This window comes from Molothrus aeneus, chromosome 1 (genome assembly GCF_037042795.1).
Source record: "Molothrus aeneus isolate 106 chromosome 1, BPBGC_Maene_1.0, whole genome shotgun sequence".
NCBI lineage: Eukaryota > Metazoa > Chordata > Aves > Passeriformes > Icteridae > Molothrus > Molothrus aeneus.
Genome location: NC_089646.1, coordinates 90,905,903 through 90,925,023, shown reverse-complemented (window position 1 = coordinate 90,925,023; position 19,121 = coordinate 90,905,903). Strand labels below are relative to the sequence as shown.

Here is a 19,121-nt window from a genome sequence, read left to right as displayed (position 1 = left end):
TTTCCAATAAGAACATACAGACAAATAAATAAAACAGTGAATGGTATCAAAAGCAATTTACAAGATAAGTGATTTCTTAATGAGAACGTGCAGTTGATGCATATGTGTTCCATTATTAAACGGGGAGGCAATCTTCAAGTAATATAGCATATGGGATCATGTTTGTTATATGTTAAGCACTTCAAAAATTATACATAAGTGCTTATGAACCAAATACACTATTAAAATTACACTCTAATTTCTCCCTTGGATAATCTTCTAGAGTTTCAAAAGAAGACATATAATACCTTCTTCCCATTATATAATGCAGCACAACTGTTATTGGTGTAATAATGTCAAATTTTAATAACTTCATCATAACAGTACATTCCATGTTTTAAGATTTATAGATAAGTAAACATATTGAGACACACTACTTTGCAACTTCAAAATATTAAGCAGCTTGTAAGTGTGTATGAGTCTGAGGGCATCTGCCCCACCACATGCCTCTGATGTGGGAAACAGAAACTCGTATCAGTAGCAACCTCCTTAAGAATATGTTTATGGTCCCAGATCACCCTGATATGTGAGCTCCTCCTCTTAATTTTGCCACAATTCTTCTGACCAGACTAAAAGACAGGTTTTAGAAACTGACTGCATTAATTTCTGTACAGAAGATGAAGAGATATCTCAAATCTAGAAGAAGCTTCTCTCAAATTTGAAATTACTGCCAAAACAGATATCATCTCAATATACCCAGCTTCTCAGAGCCCTCATCTCTCATATCAGCCTTTAATTTTTCCTTAAAATGGCAAGCAAAGCTCTACATCCCCACCCTGCTCTGAGAGCTCAGCACAGGCTGCTCTCCTGCTCATGCAGAAGCAGGAAGAGAAAGGCAGTGATCGATAAAGCTGTCACCGTGGAAAGCTAGAAGATCAAGATGCAGAAGACAGTGCAGAAGAATAGAGTGACTCGGCAAGCCATGGATTTGGGAATCACTTCCTGGGTGCCTCAAACACTCCTCAAGAGCCATAGGTGTTCACCAAGCTCCCTAATTCACACACTCTTTATTCCTGCTCCTAGCACCAGCAGGGCACGACTGCACTACTAGATCCACATCACAGTCAGGCATCCACCCAAGAGCCCCAACATTGCTGGACAGCCACATCTGCTCTCTTTCAGCAGGATTTTCCAGGAAGGAGTTCAGTCACAAGAATTCCAAAGTGTGCTCACAGAGGAGGCTCAAGCACTGCACAACTCTACACCTACATCCATTTACCTGCGTGTCATGGAATGATACCTGGAGCTCATAGTTCTTCAGCATCCATCTATGCTTGTATAAATGTTTCAAGGCTAAATGGACCGCAGGCAGCACATCTGCTGTTAGGTTTTTCTGGTCAATCAGGCAGCTGCTGGGTAAAAGCCCAAGAAGAGAGAGGCGAGTCCGATTCAGCTCCTCAGAGCACCTAATTATTAATAACACAAACAGCATCAGAGTGTCTAGTTTCCAGCTCCAGAAAACCATCTTTTTTGGTGCTTTTCTTCTTTTTCTTTCTCATCCCTGAAGAGAACCAGGCCTTAGATGCCCTGGTTGCCTGACATTTTGCAGCTTTCCTTTGCTTCAGTCTGCTGTGTCCCTCTAAGAAAGCAGCTAATTGTTATTAAAGGATAAAGACCTCTCTAGGACTGGCTTTTCCAATTTGGACAGTAATCCAGCTCACAGCAGTGCTGTGAATCAATACTTCACAAGAATAATCTCTAGGCAAATTACTCTGCCAAGTCTAATTTTAAACATGTGTCATTTTAAACATTCTGTAGGAGAAATATTCAACCATAGGTGACAAATCAATATAAGAACTCATATGATTCCTTTGAAAATAGATATTCTAGGGGTTGATCAAAGTGGTTGTACACTGAACTCATATTTGAGTTGCATACAGCAACTTGTATGCTATTGGGTCAGAAGATTGCTTCAGTTTGTTTTATCTTGCACAAACACATTTTCTATTGGCTTCATACATGTCAAACAGAGAATATGAAGTCTTGTATATCGATAATATTTTATAGACTTCTAGTGCAAAAGCTGCATCAGCTCAAAGCTGTAAACCCTTTTCTCGGTTCTGCTTTTTGTCAGAAACCCCATGCTTTCCTTAAAATCAGTGGTAGTTATGAGAAAATTCAGCATGCAGGCCTGCTCCTCCCATCTACAGGCACATAGCATTTGACAGGCATTTCACATATTGTTGTAGCTAGCTAAGTAATTTCAACACACTATTTGCAGTTTCCCAAGTAATATGCCAGGCCACGAAATGGAACGGATGCCATACACACAGAAATGCAGAGAAAATAGTAACGCTGGAGAAAATCTTCCCTGCTGCTAATCAAAACTCAGCAGGGTGAGAAGGGATTATGCACAGGATCACCACACCAGAGAAGAACCTGCACCTCTGCTGCCCAGGACTTGCAGCCCACCTCACCCCTCAGACAAGCAGCATCTTCCCTGCCCTTTTCTCAGCAGTGATGCCACTGTTCTTGTGGAGGCAGACACCTGGCTGACCCCTCTCCTCCATTCAAGCAGCCAGCTCTCCTCATCCACAGGAAGCCCCCCAAACCTACTGGAATGCTGTCATAGGCAAGGGAAGGAAACACAAAGGCCAAGCCTAGTGGCACGGACAGGAAGGAAATCTGGGAGATGTTTGCTTCTCTGAGTAGAAAAAACAGCTCTGATTTTCAGCACGTCTCATTATATATGCAGCTGAAAAGCAAATTACTTCACCACCTTGTGGAAATTCAAGGTTTCAAAAGAATTCCCTGTGCCAAGCTGGGATGGAAACCCAAAACCTCAAAGGTTTTCATGACTCAATAATCTGAAAGGAAAACAAATGGAAGGGCTCATAAGCAGAAGGTTAATTTGGTATAAATCAAATTTGAAATTATATGTTCAGAGCTTGGCAATTTATTTTGTGAATGGCTGACATTAAAAAAAAAAGGAAGCATTAGTTTGCTGCAGAAAGTAAGGGTAGCTGGTCTAATTTTAATTTTAAAAATATGACGTTACAGGTCAACAAATTATTCTGAAACTGACACGCAACTAAGAAGTTTTTACAGAAAATCTCCACATAAATTCTAGTTGTAAGCATTCTAATTTATAATTACAATTTATATATCACATGACATGAGGGCATGAAAGTAAATAGATAAATAATATTAAAACAAGCAAAATAGCAATATATAAATAAGCAAAAAATGTCTACCTTGGGCCCAGTAAATAGCTCCAAGCAGGAGATACTCTCAATTAATCACTAACTGTCCACAGTGACCCTTTTGCCAACACACCTGTGCAACTGGATGGTCAAGAAAAGAGCCCAATGCATTCTTATACACAAACATAAGGTGAAATAGAAATGCCCTTGCTTAGGGTGGAGAAAAAACCTTGCAAAAAGTCTTTGTTTTTTTTTATCACCATTGCCCATAGTGAGAAAGCAGCAAGGCTGCGTGGAGCCCTTCGTGTGGGGAAGGAGATACTGGCTTTCTTCCTGTACAAGGCCATGGCCAGATCAAATGCAGAAAGATATATATTTATTATGGATCTTTCCTAGACCAAGAAATTTAACAAATTGTCTGGGCACAACACAAAGTAGGAAGCATACTCTCATAGCACAGTCTGCATAGCAACAATTGACTTAATAGATATTTTCCATTCCTAAGCCTTGTGATTCTATAATGTGATCACTGAAAACATATTTTAAAACATTTTTTTTAACTTAAGATGAAACTCTTCCCTGAGCAGACAGCCAGCATAGGCCAAGATGTTGCTTAAATCCCATTTAATACCTTCCTTAGAGGCTTAAATGGGATTTTATTGGTGAACAGTTCTTGGACCAGCCTTTCTTACCAGCATTATTTCAGCATTGACTGCACTAATGAAGAGGAGAAGAAAGCAGGCATTCATGCTGCCAAACCTCAGCAGATAAGGGACTCTGAACTGCTCTTCTTCCTATCCCCAAATCTTCTCACCAGCTAAGTGAGGACATGGGCCTCCACTGAGTCATAGCTTTGGCTCATAGGTAGGTAACAAAAAAATGTGGTTTGACTATCCAATACCCTCTTTAGCATTTCAAAAGGCATAAATCTGACAGCACACCTCACTGAACCCCTGTTGCTCAGCCAGTGCCTTTAAATTCATAAGAGAGCAATGGCGAATCAGAGGCTATGAGGTAATTTTCAGCACCATACGGATGGACACACATTTAAGGGAGCATCACCTTATTCTATAGATTCATGAGCAGCTTCAACCTAGACCAGTCTTTTTCTCTTCTGGTGCTACTGCTGGGTGCCCTCAGCATTGCTGCATTTAACCCATGCCCGGCAAAGGAACAAACAAGATTATGAATTACAGCAGCTTCCTGTCACTTGTGTCCTGAAAATCTACTTCCTGACAGAAACATTTAACTACCTAACCAGACAATTGTTTCATAGATAGTATTTTTATTACTAACTAATCCTGTAAAGCTTGCATCCAAACAAGCCCCTGTGTTTTCATTTTTATGAATAAAATAGCTAAATTTGCCATGCTCATGACTGATCATACAGGTATAATCTTCATTTTCAGAATAGCATATCCTGAGTCTTATTACCTACAAAAACAGATAACTAAGCCTCTGTTTCACATTTGAAGATAGAGTCTTTCAAGTGAGTTTGACCAACAACCTCAAAATTTACTACTAAAATGTAACAATGGGGAAATTTTAAGATGATAAATCAACTCACTGCATCTTACATCCGCTTCTCTTACATCCACCTCTCTATTTCAAATGTGAAGCACTTGAAATAGCACTGATTTTGAAACTTGATTTCAGTGTCAGAAAAAGAAGGCCATTTGACTTTAAACACTGCCTTCCACACTGTTTTGGGGAGTTTTACCAAAGGTCAATCACTGTTGTTCAGTACATTAAAGTAGCTTTTGCAAGATTTAGCTAAAAACCTTAGGACAGAGCTGGTGACCAGATGACTCACTGTTGGCATGTCCTTTGTGAGTTCCACACAAACTGAGTAATATTCAGAGAGGGAAACTGTAGGAGGAAATTGTGCTCCCTCGTAGAAGCACAATCCCTAAGAACTTAAAAATAGAAAAAACCCCAAACACCTGGCATAAATGTGTCCTCCACAGCCAATACTTTCCAAAGGCAAAAGGAGGAATCTTTTCAGTGTTGTCCTCCTTGCTGCATTATTCTCAAATTTTACAGCATTTAAAATTCAATTCTCAATCCCCTGATAAGTATTTCTGAACTGTAAATCACTTAAACAGTTATTAGTTCATGTAAAAGCTTGATTATAGACTGTATTAACTGTGTTAAAGACTGGCTATATATTTAAGCTATATGTCACCTCATGCCTCCCACACACAGCTTCCTCCCCCTTGAGTAACACCCATTAACATTTATAGGATGTTCTAATCCCAGCCTCACATGTTAGTTTTTTTCAAAGCAGGTTATCATTCACCCCTTCTTGTCCCACGTGTATCCACTCTTGTTGCTTATTCGCTCAGTGTAATTGGAGTACAGAGCACTCACATATCCTAAGAAACCTTGGTAATGTATTGGAAACCAATACAGTTCTTGTGGAAGAAAACTCATGTTCTGACATTGAGACCAAGCCTCTACCTACTGCCAAGAGCAGCTTCACTATCAAAATACTACTGTCTGTTGTAACACGTCCCAGCTTTTTAAGTAACTGCTATCCGGATAGAATTATTTACCTCCCATAGCACCATCCAAACATGCAGGCTAACTACGTCACAGAATTCACAGAATTCACAGAATGACAAAGTTGGAAGAGACCTTCAAGATCATCTTGAAATTAAAATTTTCATTTGAAATGAAAATTTTGTTTTGCCTCAAAACCTAGTGTCTCACTCCTTGTGTGTAGGCTGAAAATCTCTCTGCCTCCTTTCCCTTTTTCCCAGCAGTGCAACACAAAGATCAAATTAATTTCCTCCATTCTGAACAGAAGGCTTGAAGAAAAGAGATAAAATTACTAGTATTTACAGCAATGGTGAGATTATTCCTGAAGTAATAGATGAAATTCTAGTGGCAGCACTTTGAGAATAAAGATGACAAACTGCAAAAGATTGAGAAGAAAGAGACAAGAATGCATAAAACGCTGAGGGAAAAAAACCCAGATCAGCAGTTCTTTCTGTCTAGTTTAATGTTCAGAGGTGGCTTAATCTGTAACCTGCTCTATTGTGGATGGAAAAATGATTTCTAATAATACCAAACTTTTCAGTGGTTAAGGAAAACATACTTTCTGCCCTTTGGTAAACTATCCCCTTTTAACTAAATAACCTTTGTTAAAAAAAAAAAAGATGTTTGCCTGCTGTAACTACAGTAAGGGCTTCTGCTGACATTGAGATCACGCCTCCTAAAACCCACCAGTGACATAACCGTGCCAGCCATACAGACCTGCCTTGAGTAACAAGGCCCTAGGGACATAGTACTCCCACCATGTCACTCCTTTTGTTTATTTTATACAAGCTGTTATTTTTTCCAAGGTCAAACACACCATTTTCAAATATGTGTTAATTGTAAAAATGACTATTTTTTGATTGATTGTTTTTTAAAAATACTGTACCTTGCTAATTTCTCAACTACAAGATCCTTGAGATGCAATAATCTAATTTAAAAAGATATTTAATACTGCCATTGATCCTGAAAGGATTTCTATCCCAAAGTCTGAATGAAATCAGCATTTTATTCCACCAGGCAATTTGAAACTGTAAAGCAAGTAACGATGAGTGCCTTTGTTCTTAATTAAAAGTGGCAATTCTAGGTCTCCTCCTCATAGAAGCACTGCATTTTCATAGGTGGGCTGGGTTTCTAAAGTGCTGAGCATTCAGCAATTCCCACTGTTGTTGACAGAAAATGCAAATCACTGTGCTTTTTGGAAAGCAAATCTTTAGTTCAGGGACCTAACTAGAAACCTTAAAAAAAAAAAAAAAAAGAAAACGAAGAAAAAAGTGATGTGGAGCTGATACTATTAGCATGCTTCACAGCAAAAAATGAGGAGCAGAGGGGATCTTGGCTAAGTTTAAAAATGCAAAACTTTTTGTATCACTTTATACACAGGCAGCTATTGGAACTTAATTTATTTTGCTATATCGCACAAAGTCTTGCTGCCACTAGCACATCCCTCCAGATTAGATTCTCACCAACAACATGGAATTTTGTCCTGCTTTATAATTTTTAGGAAAAGTGGATGGGAAAAAAAGAGGAAGTTGGCTTTCTCTCTTGATCAACCTCCTGTAAATTATTAATACTTCGGTCTTGCCAAATTCACAGGAGAAAATAGAAAGCAAAACCCAAGGTGCTTCTACAGAACTTTAAAATTATATGGAAGACTCCACAAAAACACAGAACTTAATATTTTTATACCATATGTGTATACCAAAATGTACCTACACGGTGCTGGTAAGATAAACACGACGGCACATCTGAATGACAGTGCTTGAAAAATTTTACATGTTGCATTTTATACCACACTAAGTGTTAGTCTGTCAAAAATTGTCCCTTCATATAAAGATATTAAAGAGAGAGATTTATTCTTTGCTAGAAGAACACTTAAATCCCTGTGAAAACAGGAGCAGTAAACAGTGGAAAGGAAGTTAATTAGCATCCCAAAAGGGGCCTGTTACTACTTCTCCCTGGAGGTTTTGGATGTAAAATGGTTACTTAGACACCTATTGTGTGTATGAATCTTCACATAATTCTGTAGTTCAACGAAGCTGCAGCAGAAGTTGAGGCCTACCCTAGGTAAATGGTAAATTAGAATATATAACTACTTTAAGGACATAAAAGATTCAACAAATAGATTCTTTTAGAGATATGTGGTGGTGATTATTTGATAAATAAAATAAAAGAGATTATGGAAATAATCAGACAGACACATTAAGTTCCTCTGATGGGGATTGTGGCAAAAAGGGTCTTACAAAAAAGGTGGGGGTAAAGAAGAAGAAAATCAGTTCAGACAAGGATTCAAAAAATGCTCTGCAGAGCCATCTACTCAGTGACAGAGCACAAGAGCCTGGCAGACCCAGCTTGCAAAGAAGCAAGCATATAAGGTTTCCACATAAAGTCTGTGACTTTATGTCTCACAAAGCAAAGAAGTTTTCTGATTCCATCAAGATCCAATCCACCAGAGTCCTTCAGAAAAGGGAAGGATCCCCTAGACAGCCATAAAAGTCAGAAAGCCTTGATCCCCCTCTTCTGCTGGTGATTCCTGAGTCTGCAGCTGATGAGGTATTGCAGGGAGGGAGGTGTATGTGAAAAAAAATTGGAGCTGCTCCTCTCACAGCTTCAGTGGCTGCAGGGTCAGCAAAGATTAAGCTGGAAATAACAAGCAAATTACAGAAAAAAGTTGTCCAGGGACAATGATTTTGGGGGATCCTAAAGACAAGATAGAAAGGTTTTCTGAAGTACATATTCTAGTTTGCAGCAGTGCAGGCAGAAATCCCCAGCTGAAATACATGGTCTGTATTGTAAAATGTGGATAATCCTAATGGTCCTCTGATCTTAGAACTCATTAATTATTTAAGGAAAGTATCATGGCCATAGTAGGAAACCTAAGTTTTCTAATCCTATCACTCAAAGTCCTGATGTTCACTTTAAAGCAATTAGTCCATTATCTGGGCCTTCATCTCTCAGAAGCCTCAGTAACAACAATTTGGACATCCCTGCTGAATTAGCCCCCATATTTTTCATTCTTTGTGGGTATAGGTTTCAGGCAGAAGGTGGATATTTGTCTTTAATTTGTTAGCTTTCGTCTTCACAATTGAGAAAACTCGTTTGAAAAATACTATAGATAAAACCGTCAGAAATAAAGGCAGATGATAATGAAAAATTAATGGCACAGAAATTGATCATCAATCACTGACTTAGCAATGAAATTACACGGCTATTCCATCACAAGGGGAAAAAATAAAATTTAAAAAAGTGTTTGCCAGTCAGTATGCCTAATTTCCACTCAGCAGGCAGTATCCAGCAGTCCCCAAATCCAGCAGATTTTACCCACAGCAAAAGCCTTTGCAAGTAGAGAAATCCCTGCTTAGCAAAGAAGGCATCCCCTAAGTGTCAGTGGCATGGCAAGGGCAGACACAGGGTGACTGAAAAAATATTCCACCTGTTCTCAGGGGCACCACCTTCTTTAAGTCATAGCAATGGTGTAGCTGAAGGAGCTCGCTTCAGGAGTCAGGCTACTGGGCCATTAACACTGGAACCCAAGAACCACAAAGGTACTGCAAATCTCATTTCTAGCTCAGCTAGACCCACAAATCAGAGTGCATCTGGCTGCTGAAAAGTTAGAGGCTCTGTCACTGATTTAGTTCCAAGATCCCTAGTACAAAAATAAATTTGAAAAAATGTGATGTATGTGCACTGCACCATCTCAGTTTGGAATCCCGCAGTCTGAAATAGGCTTCCTGGGATATATGGGGCTGCTGTGTATTAACAGACATCTCCACAAGGCTGAGTCATAGCTGTGCTCACTGATCTCAGCACACATCTCTGCTAACCCCAGCTGCTCCAAAAATTATTCAAATCAAAAGGAATAATGGGGGGGTTTCCTCAGTTAACTTTCACCACTTGATTCCTTGAGCCAGACCTCTGCGTGCAATGGTTCAATCCTTCTAAGGAAAAGTATCTCCTTTCTATCATAGCCAAGGTATCCACTTGAGTTTTGTCTGGTTCCCAGATTCTACAGTTTGCTCAACGGCATTATTCTTCTGCCTTATGCCGTGAAAATGTCCATAAAGCAATGAAATTGAAAGCAGAGAACACAACTTGATATGCGCATGTATCATCATATTCAGATTATTAATGCAAGGTGGTGTTTTGCAGCCTTGACATGTAATGCTATGATGTCATTCTAAATAGTTACATGTATTTAATTCAAACAATATAAATAGCATATCAACAACTTTCTTTGTGAATGCTATCACTAAATCTCTCTCATCTAGCTCCTTCCTCTCTGTTTTCCTCTTACAAATATTTTCTTCACAGTTATCACCAGGATGTTACATCCCATCCTCTCCACAAACTTGAGTAATTAACTCTGGCTGATGTAAGAGGACTGGGCCTTTCTACTCTTTCTTCAAATGCAAATAAATACTATTTCCTAGATTTAGTCAAAAAAATAGTTTTTCCATGCTGATGGAGCACGTTTGGCATTTGAATCTAAAGATTCCATAAGAGTGTGTTTTGCAGTATGCATAGGATAAGTTATACAAGAATTGCAAGACATATGCCAGAAACTGGCTTTAATCTCTTTGCAGAGATATTTAGAGGATATACATTCTGCAGGTCTGGGATCCGCACCCAGAGGAGTGGGTGCAGTGAATACATGATTTCTCTCCTCTCCCCACCCACAGCTTAACATCAGTGGAGAAGCCAGCATGGAATTAACATAAACACTTAACTTTCTTCCCTCCAAGTTTACAAAACTCTGAAGCAAAAGGAGGTTATGTTGGAGTCATGTTACTCGGAAGTCAGAGGGGACAGTGACTATTTAAAGATGTCCCTTCCAAGCAGAGTGTCACCAGCAGAGCAGACAGTGACTGTCACCATACACGCAGCGCAGCGCATTTTAATGCCTCCCTCTCTGCAAATATCAGACAGCACAAGTACTCAGTAATATTTAAAGGTAAGAAATTACCCAACTGCCTCAACATATGCCAGACACATGCTCACCTGATGACACAAGAACAAATGTCTGCCAGCTCTGTCTGCTGTTCACTGTACCCTCTTTCAGACCCTGACTTCTCCCATGTATTCAGCTGTTACCCTCAGATGGCCACAACACAGCCTCACCTGTCCCACTGTGAACACTCCAGAAATCAAAATAAGGCTCCAGACAATTTAGTGCTCAGAGCACTCACAAGCATGACAGGGCTCACCCCAGAGATTCCACTTGACTGTGGTACATCATGCTTCCTCTTGCAAATCCAGGGTGGGACTTGGATCGATTCCTCCTAAGACAGAGGGGCTAACCAACACATCCCATGCACTTCTTTAGGGGGTAGAGGTGCCCCTGCTCAGCCCTGTTACGGTAATGGAGGAGTTTTTCAGACAGCAACCAGTAGCTGTCTGTCCCTCTCTGAGAACCACCTTGTGGAGCTCCAGTGGACAGACACCTTATCCTGTACCACTGACACAAACCTGCTCTCCTGTTTCTGGAATGTGTTCCCCATACTCAGCAAAAGTGAACAGTTTTCTTACTTCCACGTGCAGCAACAAAACATGAATGGGTTTTGTTGACACCACTCATGACAGGACTTTCTGGAAGAGGCATCTTTATTTGGGGGCTCAGGGTCCTTTAAAACTTAGAACAGCTGGTAAGAATGACTCAGATGGGTGCATGGTCTTTCTTAAGCCTTGAGACTTTTACTGAAAACATGCACTTTTTTAGTAAAAAAGAAGAAGGAAACAAAGATAAAGTCTACACATACTGCACCTAAACTGTAATTTCTTCTCAGATAAATTAGGAAAGGCACTTTCTACTTAGTTACAGAATAGAAAAAGGCAAATATGTCTCAAATATCAATAAGCTCACATTTTCCTTCAGATTTTGTGGAGTCCTGTGCATTTTCCACAGTTCATCCCTCTATGCCAACCCGCTATTTAAAGGTATTAGAATGTATTATTTCACAAAAATGAGATTATATCCTGCTTACCACAAGGTGTTTGTTGTAGTTAGAGAAAATTAAATAATTTCATCTCCCCAGTACCAATATTCTTTCCTCTTTGTGATAATATACCCACTTACTTCAGGAAGATTTTTTTTAGCTTGTCAAAACTCACTTTGATTTTCAGAAACAAGTGCTTTCTTGACTATGCACATTTAGATTTAAAAAAAAACCTCATACTGTCTGTGCACCACTTGCAGCACTGCTCCTACAAGAAATAAGAAAATCCAATGCATATCTGAGGGAAGATGTCCAGATGTAGAAGGACAGGTATCCAACCTGAATTAACTTCCCTTGCCTTCTTCCACAGTGCCTCTTCCTCCAGTTACCATATGGTCAGTTTTTGCCTGATGCAAATTAAATACTTTTGACATTTATAATAGGGTCCACTAGAATGATTAATTCCTCTTTTTTTTAGGGTTATTCTGCTTTTTTCCTCCAACAGATATGTGTCAGGGTGCTTAAGTTGAAATAATCTTTCTTGATTTATGCGCATCTTCAGCTGTATCTAGTGTTTGTAGAGGTTTTTCTTTCATTATTTTGCAAACTATTTCTTTTCTTTTTCAACCAACTAAAGCTACAATCACAGGGATGGAAAAAAAGAAAAGAAATATTGTATCATGGTTGTTGATCTGAAGCCATAAGCTATCAAGCACCCTTAACTTCTAGGACTTGGTCCAAGGGCTGCTGGAATTGGTGAATTTACTGCCATTAATTTCAATGGGGTTTGGATGAGACTCTTTAGAGATCACTTTATAAATTTTTGAGTTTCTAAAATAACACAATTATGAAATTTTGCCCAAGAGTCTCATCTAGAGAGAGACTACCACTCTCATCGAAATGAACAGCATAAAGTAAAGTCACTTAGACCAGAGTTCTGCAAATGCCTACATTTGAGCTTCATTTTATTGGCTGAGTCTGCATAGGAATGCCCAAATAGATAAAGACATGCCCATGAAGTAGCAAAATAGACTGGATCAGGATCATGCTCCGAGCACATTTAAAGATCAAAAAAATACCCAGAACAGAAGCCTCTGCATTTTTGTATGTGATGTAACCTGTGGTCATATTTCATAACAAAGATGTAATTCACACAATCTCGACTGAGTCATAAACTAAACGTTGTACTTAAGTGCTTAATTCAATTTAAATGCTTTGAAAAACACTAGAGCTGCTGCTCATGTCCTCAAAGGTTAACGAGTTCAAGTGCTGACAAACAACAATTGACCTTAGAAGGCACACTGCAGTTCTTCAGATGGCTGGTCAGAAAGTAAAGGCATTATAATGCTTCCTTATGCAAACCAGAACTATCAAGCCATATAGAATATTCAGTTCAATCCTGACAGAATAACCCTGAATGCATAATAAAAAATAATAAAAAAAAAATCTAGTCTGTTTATTTTCATTATCGTTTTTCACAAGCACTTAGTTAAAGTCTTACGGAAAATTGCAATACAAGGATCAGACTGCAACAATGAGGGATTTTGGAGAGACACAAGGGAGAATACATGAGTTAGTAAATCACTGCCATACATTTCCTAAGCATTATAAATATACTGCAATTATTTCTCAAGCTACTAAAAAATCCCATGTGTTCAAGGCTCTACATTTTCTCTTTCAAGAGCCAACAATGTCACAAGCACCACCTGTGAAGCCCTGTAAGGGAGAGCTACTCCCTGACCTCTGATTATGCAATGATAAGGATCCAGGCCCTTCAGGCATATCTATTTATTGGCAACCTCAGAAAATAGGCTGAGAATCAAGTGGGTATGATGAGCCAGCCACCTTCCTGCTTACCATAAGTGCACCGAAGGAAAAAGGTGATGTCTGAACCGAGGGAAAAAGTTTGTGCTGCCATTAGGTATTTAATGGCTATTCCAGGCACTCGTCCATTCCGTTTGGGTGCAGTCAATCTAGCACTCCTTGTGGACACTAACTTATTTACTTGTCACTATTAAGCACGCAGTAATGACCCAACTGTACTCCAAACATATACGTTCGCCTGACTTAGCATTCCGTAACCGTCCATTTATTAATTGCTTAAAAGCATTCAAACAACACAGCAAGCTGGCAACATGACCCTGGATTTTTTATGTCCCTGGAGTACCAAGCAGTAAAAATGCAATTTTTAAGAAACTGATACTCATTCCAGAACAAACAGGGTAATTTTTCTCCTGAATATTTTTATGATAACTACCTAGTCTAGAACCCAAAATCTCTATGAAGAACGTCACAATATTTTGACTGCAATAAAGTGCAGCACCTGATTGATTAAGATATTATTGTATGAAGAAGGGACATCCTGCCTAGGCTCCTCTAATTCCTATGCATATTTTGTAGTAATTCTATCCAAGGGAAAAACTAATATAGAATAACATAATGAAAACAGGATTAGGAGACCTGTGATTTTTTCCTGACATGCATCTCACTTTATGAGACAGGTAATGCCATTCAGAAAATCCCCATAATTCTTTTCATTACAATTGCAGAGTTCCCTGAGATTCATTTTCTAAGGAAACAAGCAGCTACTCTAGGTTGATCTTGCCTGTATTCCCTGTCAGTATCTAGTCTTGTTCACACAACAAAACAGGATGGCAGCCCGCTCCTTTCTAAGTGACATCTTCAGCAGTATTGCCCTCCATGCATTTCTGCTCAGAGATATCTTAAAAAACACACTATGACAAATGTATGTCAATAAAAAGCATCCACCCTGGAAGGAGAGGCCTTCGGTAGTCATTTCAGGGACGCAAACACTGTCACGAAGCAGTACAGCCTGTCATTGCTGCTCTCAGCTTGTTCCCCCCGGACCCCGAGAACCCAAAGGGAGCAGACAGGGGCTTCCTTAAATTACAGCCGGCAAGATTTTCAGCAGTCACTTGCTTTACCGGGGGTTGTCTTGGAAGCGAACCCCGGCGCCAGCATTGCACAAGAAGCGACTGCCATCTTCAGGGGAGCCCCGGTACCGAAGCCGCGCGTATCCTCCGCAAACACACAGGTACTGAAGTTGTGACAAAAACCAAAGGCAGTTGTGGGCGGCTGGTAGTGGCAACCAGCTCGACAAAGCCCTCGCCTCGCTCCCTGCCTCCCTCTCCCAGGTAAAGGGAGCGTGTTTCCTCGCTCAACCGGGCTCCCCGCTCTCCCAGCCCTGAACCGGCCGCTGGCAGCGCTCCGGAACGGGGGCAGGCATCCCGCCGCTCTGGCAGCACTCCGCGGGGACCGGCGCTGCAAATTTAGTTCTTCCCGAGAAGCGAGCGCCTCCGCGCCCCGCCGCCGCCGCCCGCCCGCCGCGCACCCCCGGGCGAGCGCTCAGCCGCTCCCGCCGGAGGGCAGGCACGGGGGGCATCTCAGCGAACCCCTGCCAGAGCCTCCCCTCCTCCTCCTCCTCCTCCTCCTCCTCAAGCTACGGCTGCGATCGCTGCCCTTCGCGTCCCGCCGCCGCATGGGATAAGCCGGGCTGGCAGCGTGAGCCCGTTGGCGGAGCGGGGGAGCGGAGCGCCCGAACTGCATCTGTTGCTGAGCGGGTGGCGGCTGGCACAGGGATGCGGCCGCGGCTCTTCTGGGCGAGGCAGCTTTCCTCCCACCGGTGTACGTGCGTGCCAAGGGCAGCGGATCCCAGGCACAGCCACCGCCACCGCCACGAGAACCCCCCACCGCCCGGGCACCCGTCCGGGCCCACCCCCGCGCTGCAGGCGGCCCCCGGACAGGGGCGCTCCTGGCGCGGCGGGGCGAGCCCCAGCTGCCGGGGCAGCCGCTCCTGATAACACCGGGCGGGCAGGATACGGCCCGCCGGCCCCACGTCACCCCCTCCGCCGCCGGTCCCCGCACATCTGCCGGCAGCCTGCGGGGCCGGGCGGGCAAGGCGGCTCGGAGGCGGCGCGCACGGCCCCCGCCGGCAGCCGCAGCCCCGGCCCGGGCGTCCGCGCTGCCCTTGCGCCCCTGCACCCGCAGCGCCCCGGGACTGGGCGGCGGCGCCTCCCCCTGCGCCCGGCGGCGCGGGGCCCGCGGCGGTCCCTACCTCCGTGTCGTAGACCAGCAGGTCCAGGTAATAGGGGCTGAGCAGGGACTCGTTGCGGATCTGATCCATGGCCAGATACACGGCGGGTAGCACTCCCTGGGTGATCCTGCTCTCCTCCTCGGACTGGTTGACCGGCATCAAGCCCATGATGGAGATCGGCGTGGTGGCGTTGGGGCGCAGCCCGGCCGCTCCCCGGGAGCTGCCCCGCGACCAGCCCCAGCCCGGCGGCGCCCAGCCCAGGCACAGGAGCAGCAGAAGCATGGCAGGGTTGGAGGTGGCAGCGGCCGGTCTCCGCGAAGAGGGATGCATGCTGCTGGATGGGGAGGAGGAGGAGGAGGAGGACTGAGGGTGGGGGAACGGGCTGAGCGGCGGAAGAGAGCCGAGCCCCTCTCAGTCTGGGCGCATCCCCCCGCGGCAGAAGCCAAGGCGGGAGGAAAAGATCTGCCTCTCTCCGCTTCCTCGGGAGCCTCGGGGTCTCCTCTCTCTTCCCCCCCCCCCTCCCCTCCCCTGGCAATAATCCTTCTGGCAATGGCGCCTACTCCTTCCCAGGTCTGCCAGCTGCAACCACCAGGAGCAATAAATAAATAAATAACCACCACCACGCACACACAGACACTCTCCCCACCACCCTCCTCCGCGCTCTCCCCGGCGGCACAGCAAGGGAGCGGGACCTGCCTCTGCCTCCCCGGCAGCTCTCCCCCCTCTCCGCTCAGGGAGGGACAGCACCTCTCAGGCGCGGGGGGGGGAGCCGAGCAGCCCTCATTGAACACTTCCTTCCTTCCCCCTCCTTCTCCTCCTCCAAAAGGGTGAAAAGGGAAAAAAAAAAAAAGGGATGCTCCGGCAGAAAACGCCGATGAGGAAAAAGCCCCCCGCTAGAGCCGGGGAGGCGGAGGGAGGGGAGCAGAGCGGAGCCGAGGCGGGGGTGCTAGTGCCGCATTCCGCGGGAGCCGGGGCAGCCCCCGCCGCGGGCGCGGGGTGCCGCCTGCGCCCTTCCTCCGGCTCGGGCAGAGCCGCCGGGCAGGATGCGCGGCCGGGGGCACAGCAAAGTGTGCGGCGGCGGCGGGGGCGAGACCGAGCTCCCTCTTCACGGCATCAGCGTTGGCCGCCTGCGGGTCGGGCACCTTCTCCAGGTGGAGCTGCCAAGGCGGGCGCGGGTGGGCGCGGGGAGGTGCGAGCGGCGGCCGCTGCCCATGGGCGGGCAGGGGAGGCCGGCGGCAGCCGCGGCCCGCGGGCTGTCCCCACGCGCGACCCGCTGGCACACGCACGGAGCGCGCTGGCAGCGCTGCCCGGCGCGGGCGGGCTCCGCGCACTCTCCCCGCCCTCACACGCGGCACGCAGACACGCTCCCACTCGGGCTCGGCACCCCGCACACGCACACGCGCAGCCAGCCCGGGCCACGGCAGCTCTGCGGCACGCAGGAGCGGCGCCTTTCGCTAGAGCTGAAGTCGTGGGGCTTTGGGGTTTTTTGGTTTTTTTTTTGTTTTGGTTTGATTTTGGTTTTTGGTTTTTGTTTGTTTTTTTTTTTTTTTAAACCGGTTTCTTTTTCCCGCAGAATTGGCGGGTTTTGGGGAGCCTGACAGCGCTCGGGTTACAAAAACAAAAACAAAAACAAACAAACAAAAAAGAATAGAATAAAAGAAAGAAAGATATTAAGGCTGCGGCAGGACTCTGAGCTTTCCCGAGGGCTGTCGCAACCCTGTGAATAGCCTGTTGTCCCAAATAATTGTCTCCACATCTCAGTGGCTGTGGGGCATATCCCATAGACAGCCCAAGGCTTTTTGCGTTGCTCCCAGGCTATCCCCCCATCCCAGGGAACACGTTCACACTGCCCGCCCAGATCCGTGGCCTGCAGAGTCCCAGAGCAGCAGTTTGCTGATCTGTTTCATCTCAGGTAGATCCCATACAGGGGGTGGTACAGGCAAAATGCAAAACTTTTCTTAACCCTGCCTTAGGCACCCCACTTTTTATACATATTCATAAATTTCCTGAGGTCACTCTGAGCAAACCTTTGAAGATCAACCTAATACATCTAATTTGTATTACACAGCAATGGCAGCATGTCTGCAATAAACTGGAAGGAATTTTCATTGATTAATACATTCTAAGATTCTAAGATCTGACCTTGGGCTAAAAGCCCTCAACCAGTAATTTCATAACATTTGTTGCGTTACAGCCTTTCACTCAGAATGACGTCCAGCAGTGTTGACTTTAAGGCATCAGTAATGAAGAGTCCATCACATCTCTTGATAAATCATTTCAATTATTAGTTTGCTGAAAGGTGCATTTCATATTCCGTATCAATTTGTCTTATTCCAACTTCCCACCACCAGGTCTCATCATACCTTTATTAGCTTAAGGGGACACAGTATCAGTGATCTTCTCCCACACACAGGGGCTAAGATTAATCACATTTGCTTTTGTAAAATAGTAAGGCCAATTTTCTCTCACCTCAAGAATCATTCCTGGAGGCACTTCCAATCCACCTCTCCTTTTTCCACATGATGTTGAGCTGGCCCTTCTGACCCTGTGATCTGCCTGCACTGGGCCATAAGCTGCAGCCTCCCTCAGTACCAGCCAGTTCCATAGGCTGGGCAGGTTGGCAGGTTGAGAAACCTAATCCCTACAGGCAGAGCAGTGTGTTGTCCTTGTGGGGATGTCTCTTTATGAAATCATCTACACCATGTTTTTGATACCTCAGGTTTTAGCTTTTATATTTTGCAAATTCTATACTGCTTTAGTGTCTAGTTCTGAGCTTCATATTAGGGGATAGTAAGATCTCTTCATGGAGTAGGATATAAAACAATTCCTTCTCTAGCTGGGGACCAAGGTCAAATGATCCAAGTTTCAGGCCCGAGAGCATAAAGAGTGAAGAGAGCATAAAGACTGAAGAGAGAAAGACAAGAAGGATGGGGACTTCATAATCTAAAGCTATAATTGGACAATTAACTCCAATATGCAAATGGAGCACAACTCCATGACCGCTCATCCATTTTGTGACTATTTTGGGTTCATCTTGGGTGTAGCCCTGGCTGGGCTCTTGTACTGCCCAAGGTGTAGCTGCTGAGGCCTTCTAATAAATACCTACTTTATTCTTTAACTCCATCTAGCTTCTGTTCTAGGTCAGCCTTCACAAGACATCAGTTTCTGTGACCCAGGTGGGGCAGAAGGCATCCGGAAAACCCCCTGGACCAGAGCCAGAGGAGCATCCAGCTCTTGCCCCTCCCCACTCCTGCCAGCACTGCCTAAAAGCATCACCTACCTCCTTACTCCTGTGCACTTGGTCTTGCACTGGAATAAATCAAACCATGACCTTTATTTGTACAAGTGACTTGTCCAGCAGTTTGTCACCTGCAAACTTTCCAGCAACTCATTTTCTTCCAGATAATTGATTAT

The 19,121-nt window shown here is 44.2% G+C and overlaps 1 protein-coding gene across 2 annotated transcripts in view; it reads right to left on the bottom strand.

Moving 5' to 3' along the window:
- GABBR2 (gamma-aminobutyric acid type B receptor subunit 2) overlaps positions 1-16,341 on the bottom strand; it is a 457,582-nt gene extending 441,241 nt beyond the window's left edge. The window contains exon 1 of one of the 2 annotated variants that reach the window (XM_066560586.1): positions 15,729-16,341. In XM_066560586.1, coding sequence (XP_066416683.1) covers positions 15,729-16,037 — 309 coding nt within the window. In that variant the 5' untranslated portion in view covers positions 16,038-16,341. The remainder of the gene's footprint in view (positions 1-15,728) is intronic. The other variant, XM_066560578.1, reaches the window with a different exon arrangement.
- Between the last annotated feature and the right edge of the window lie 2,780 nt (positions 16,342-19,121).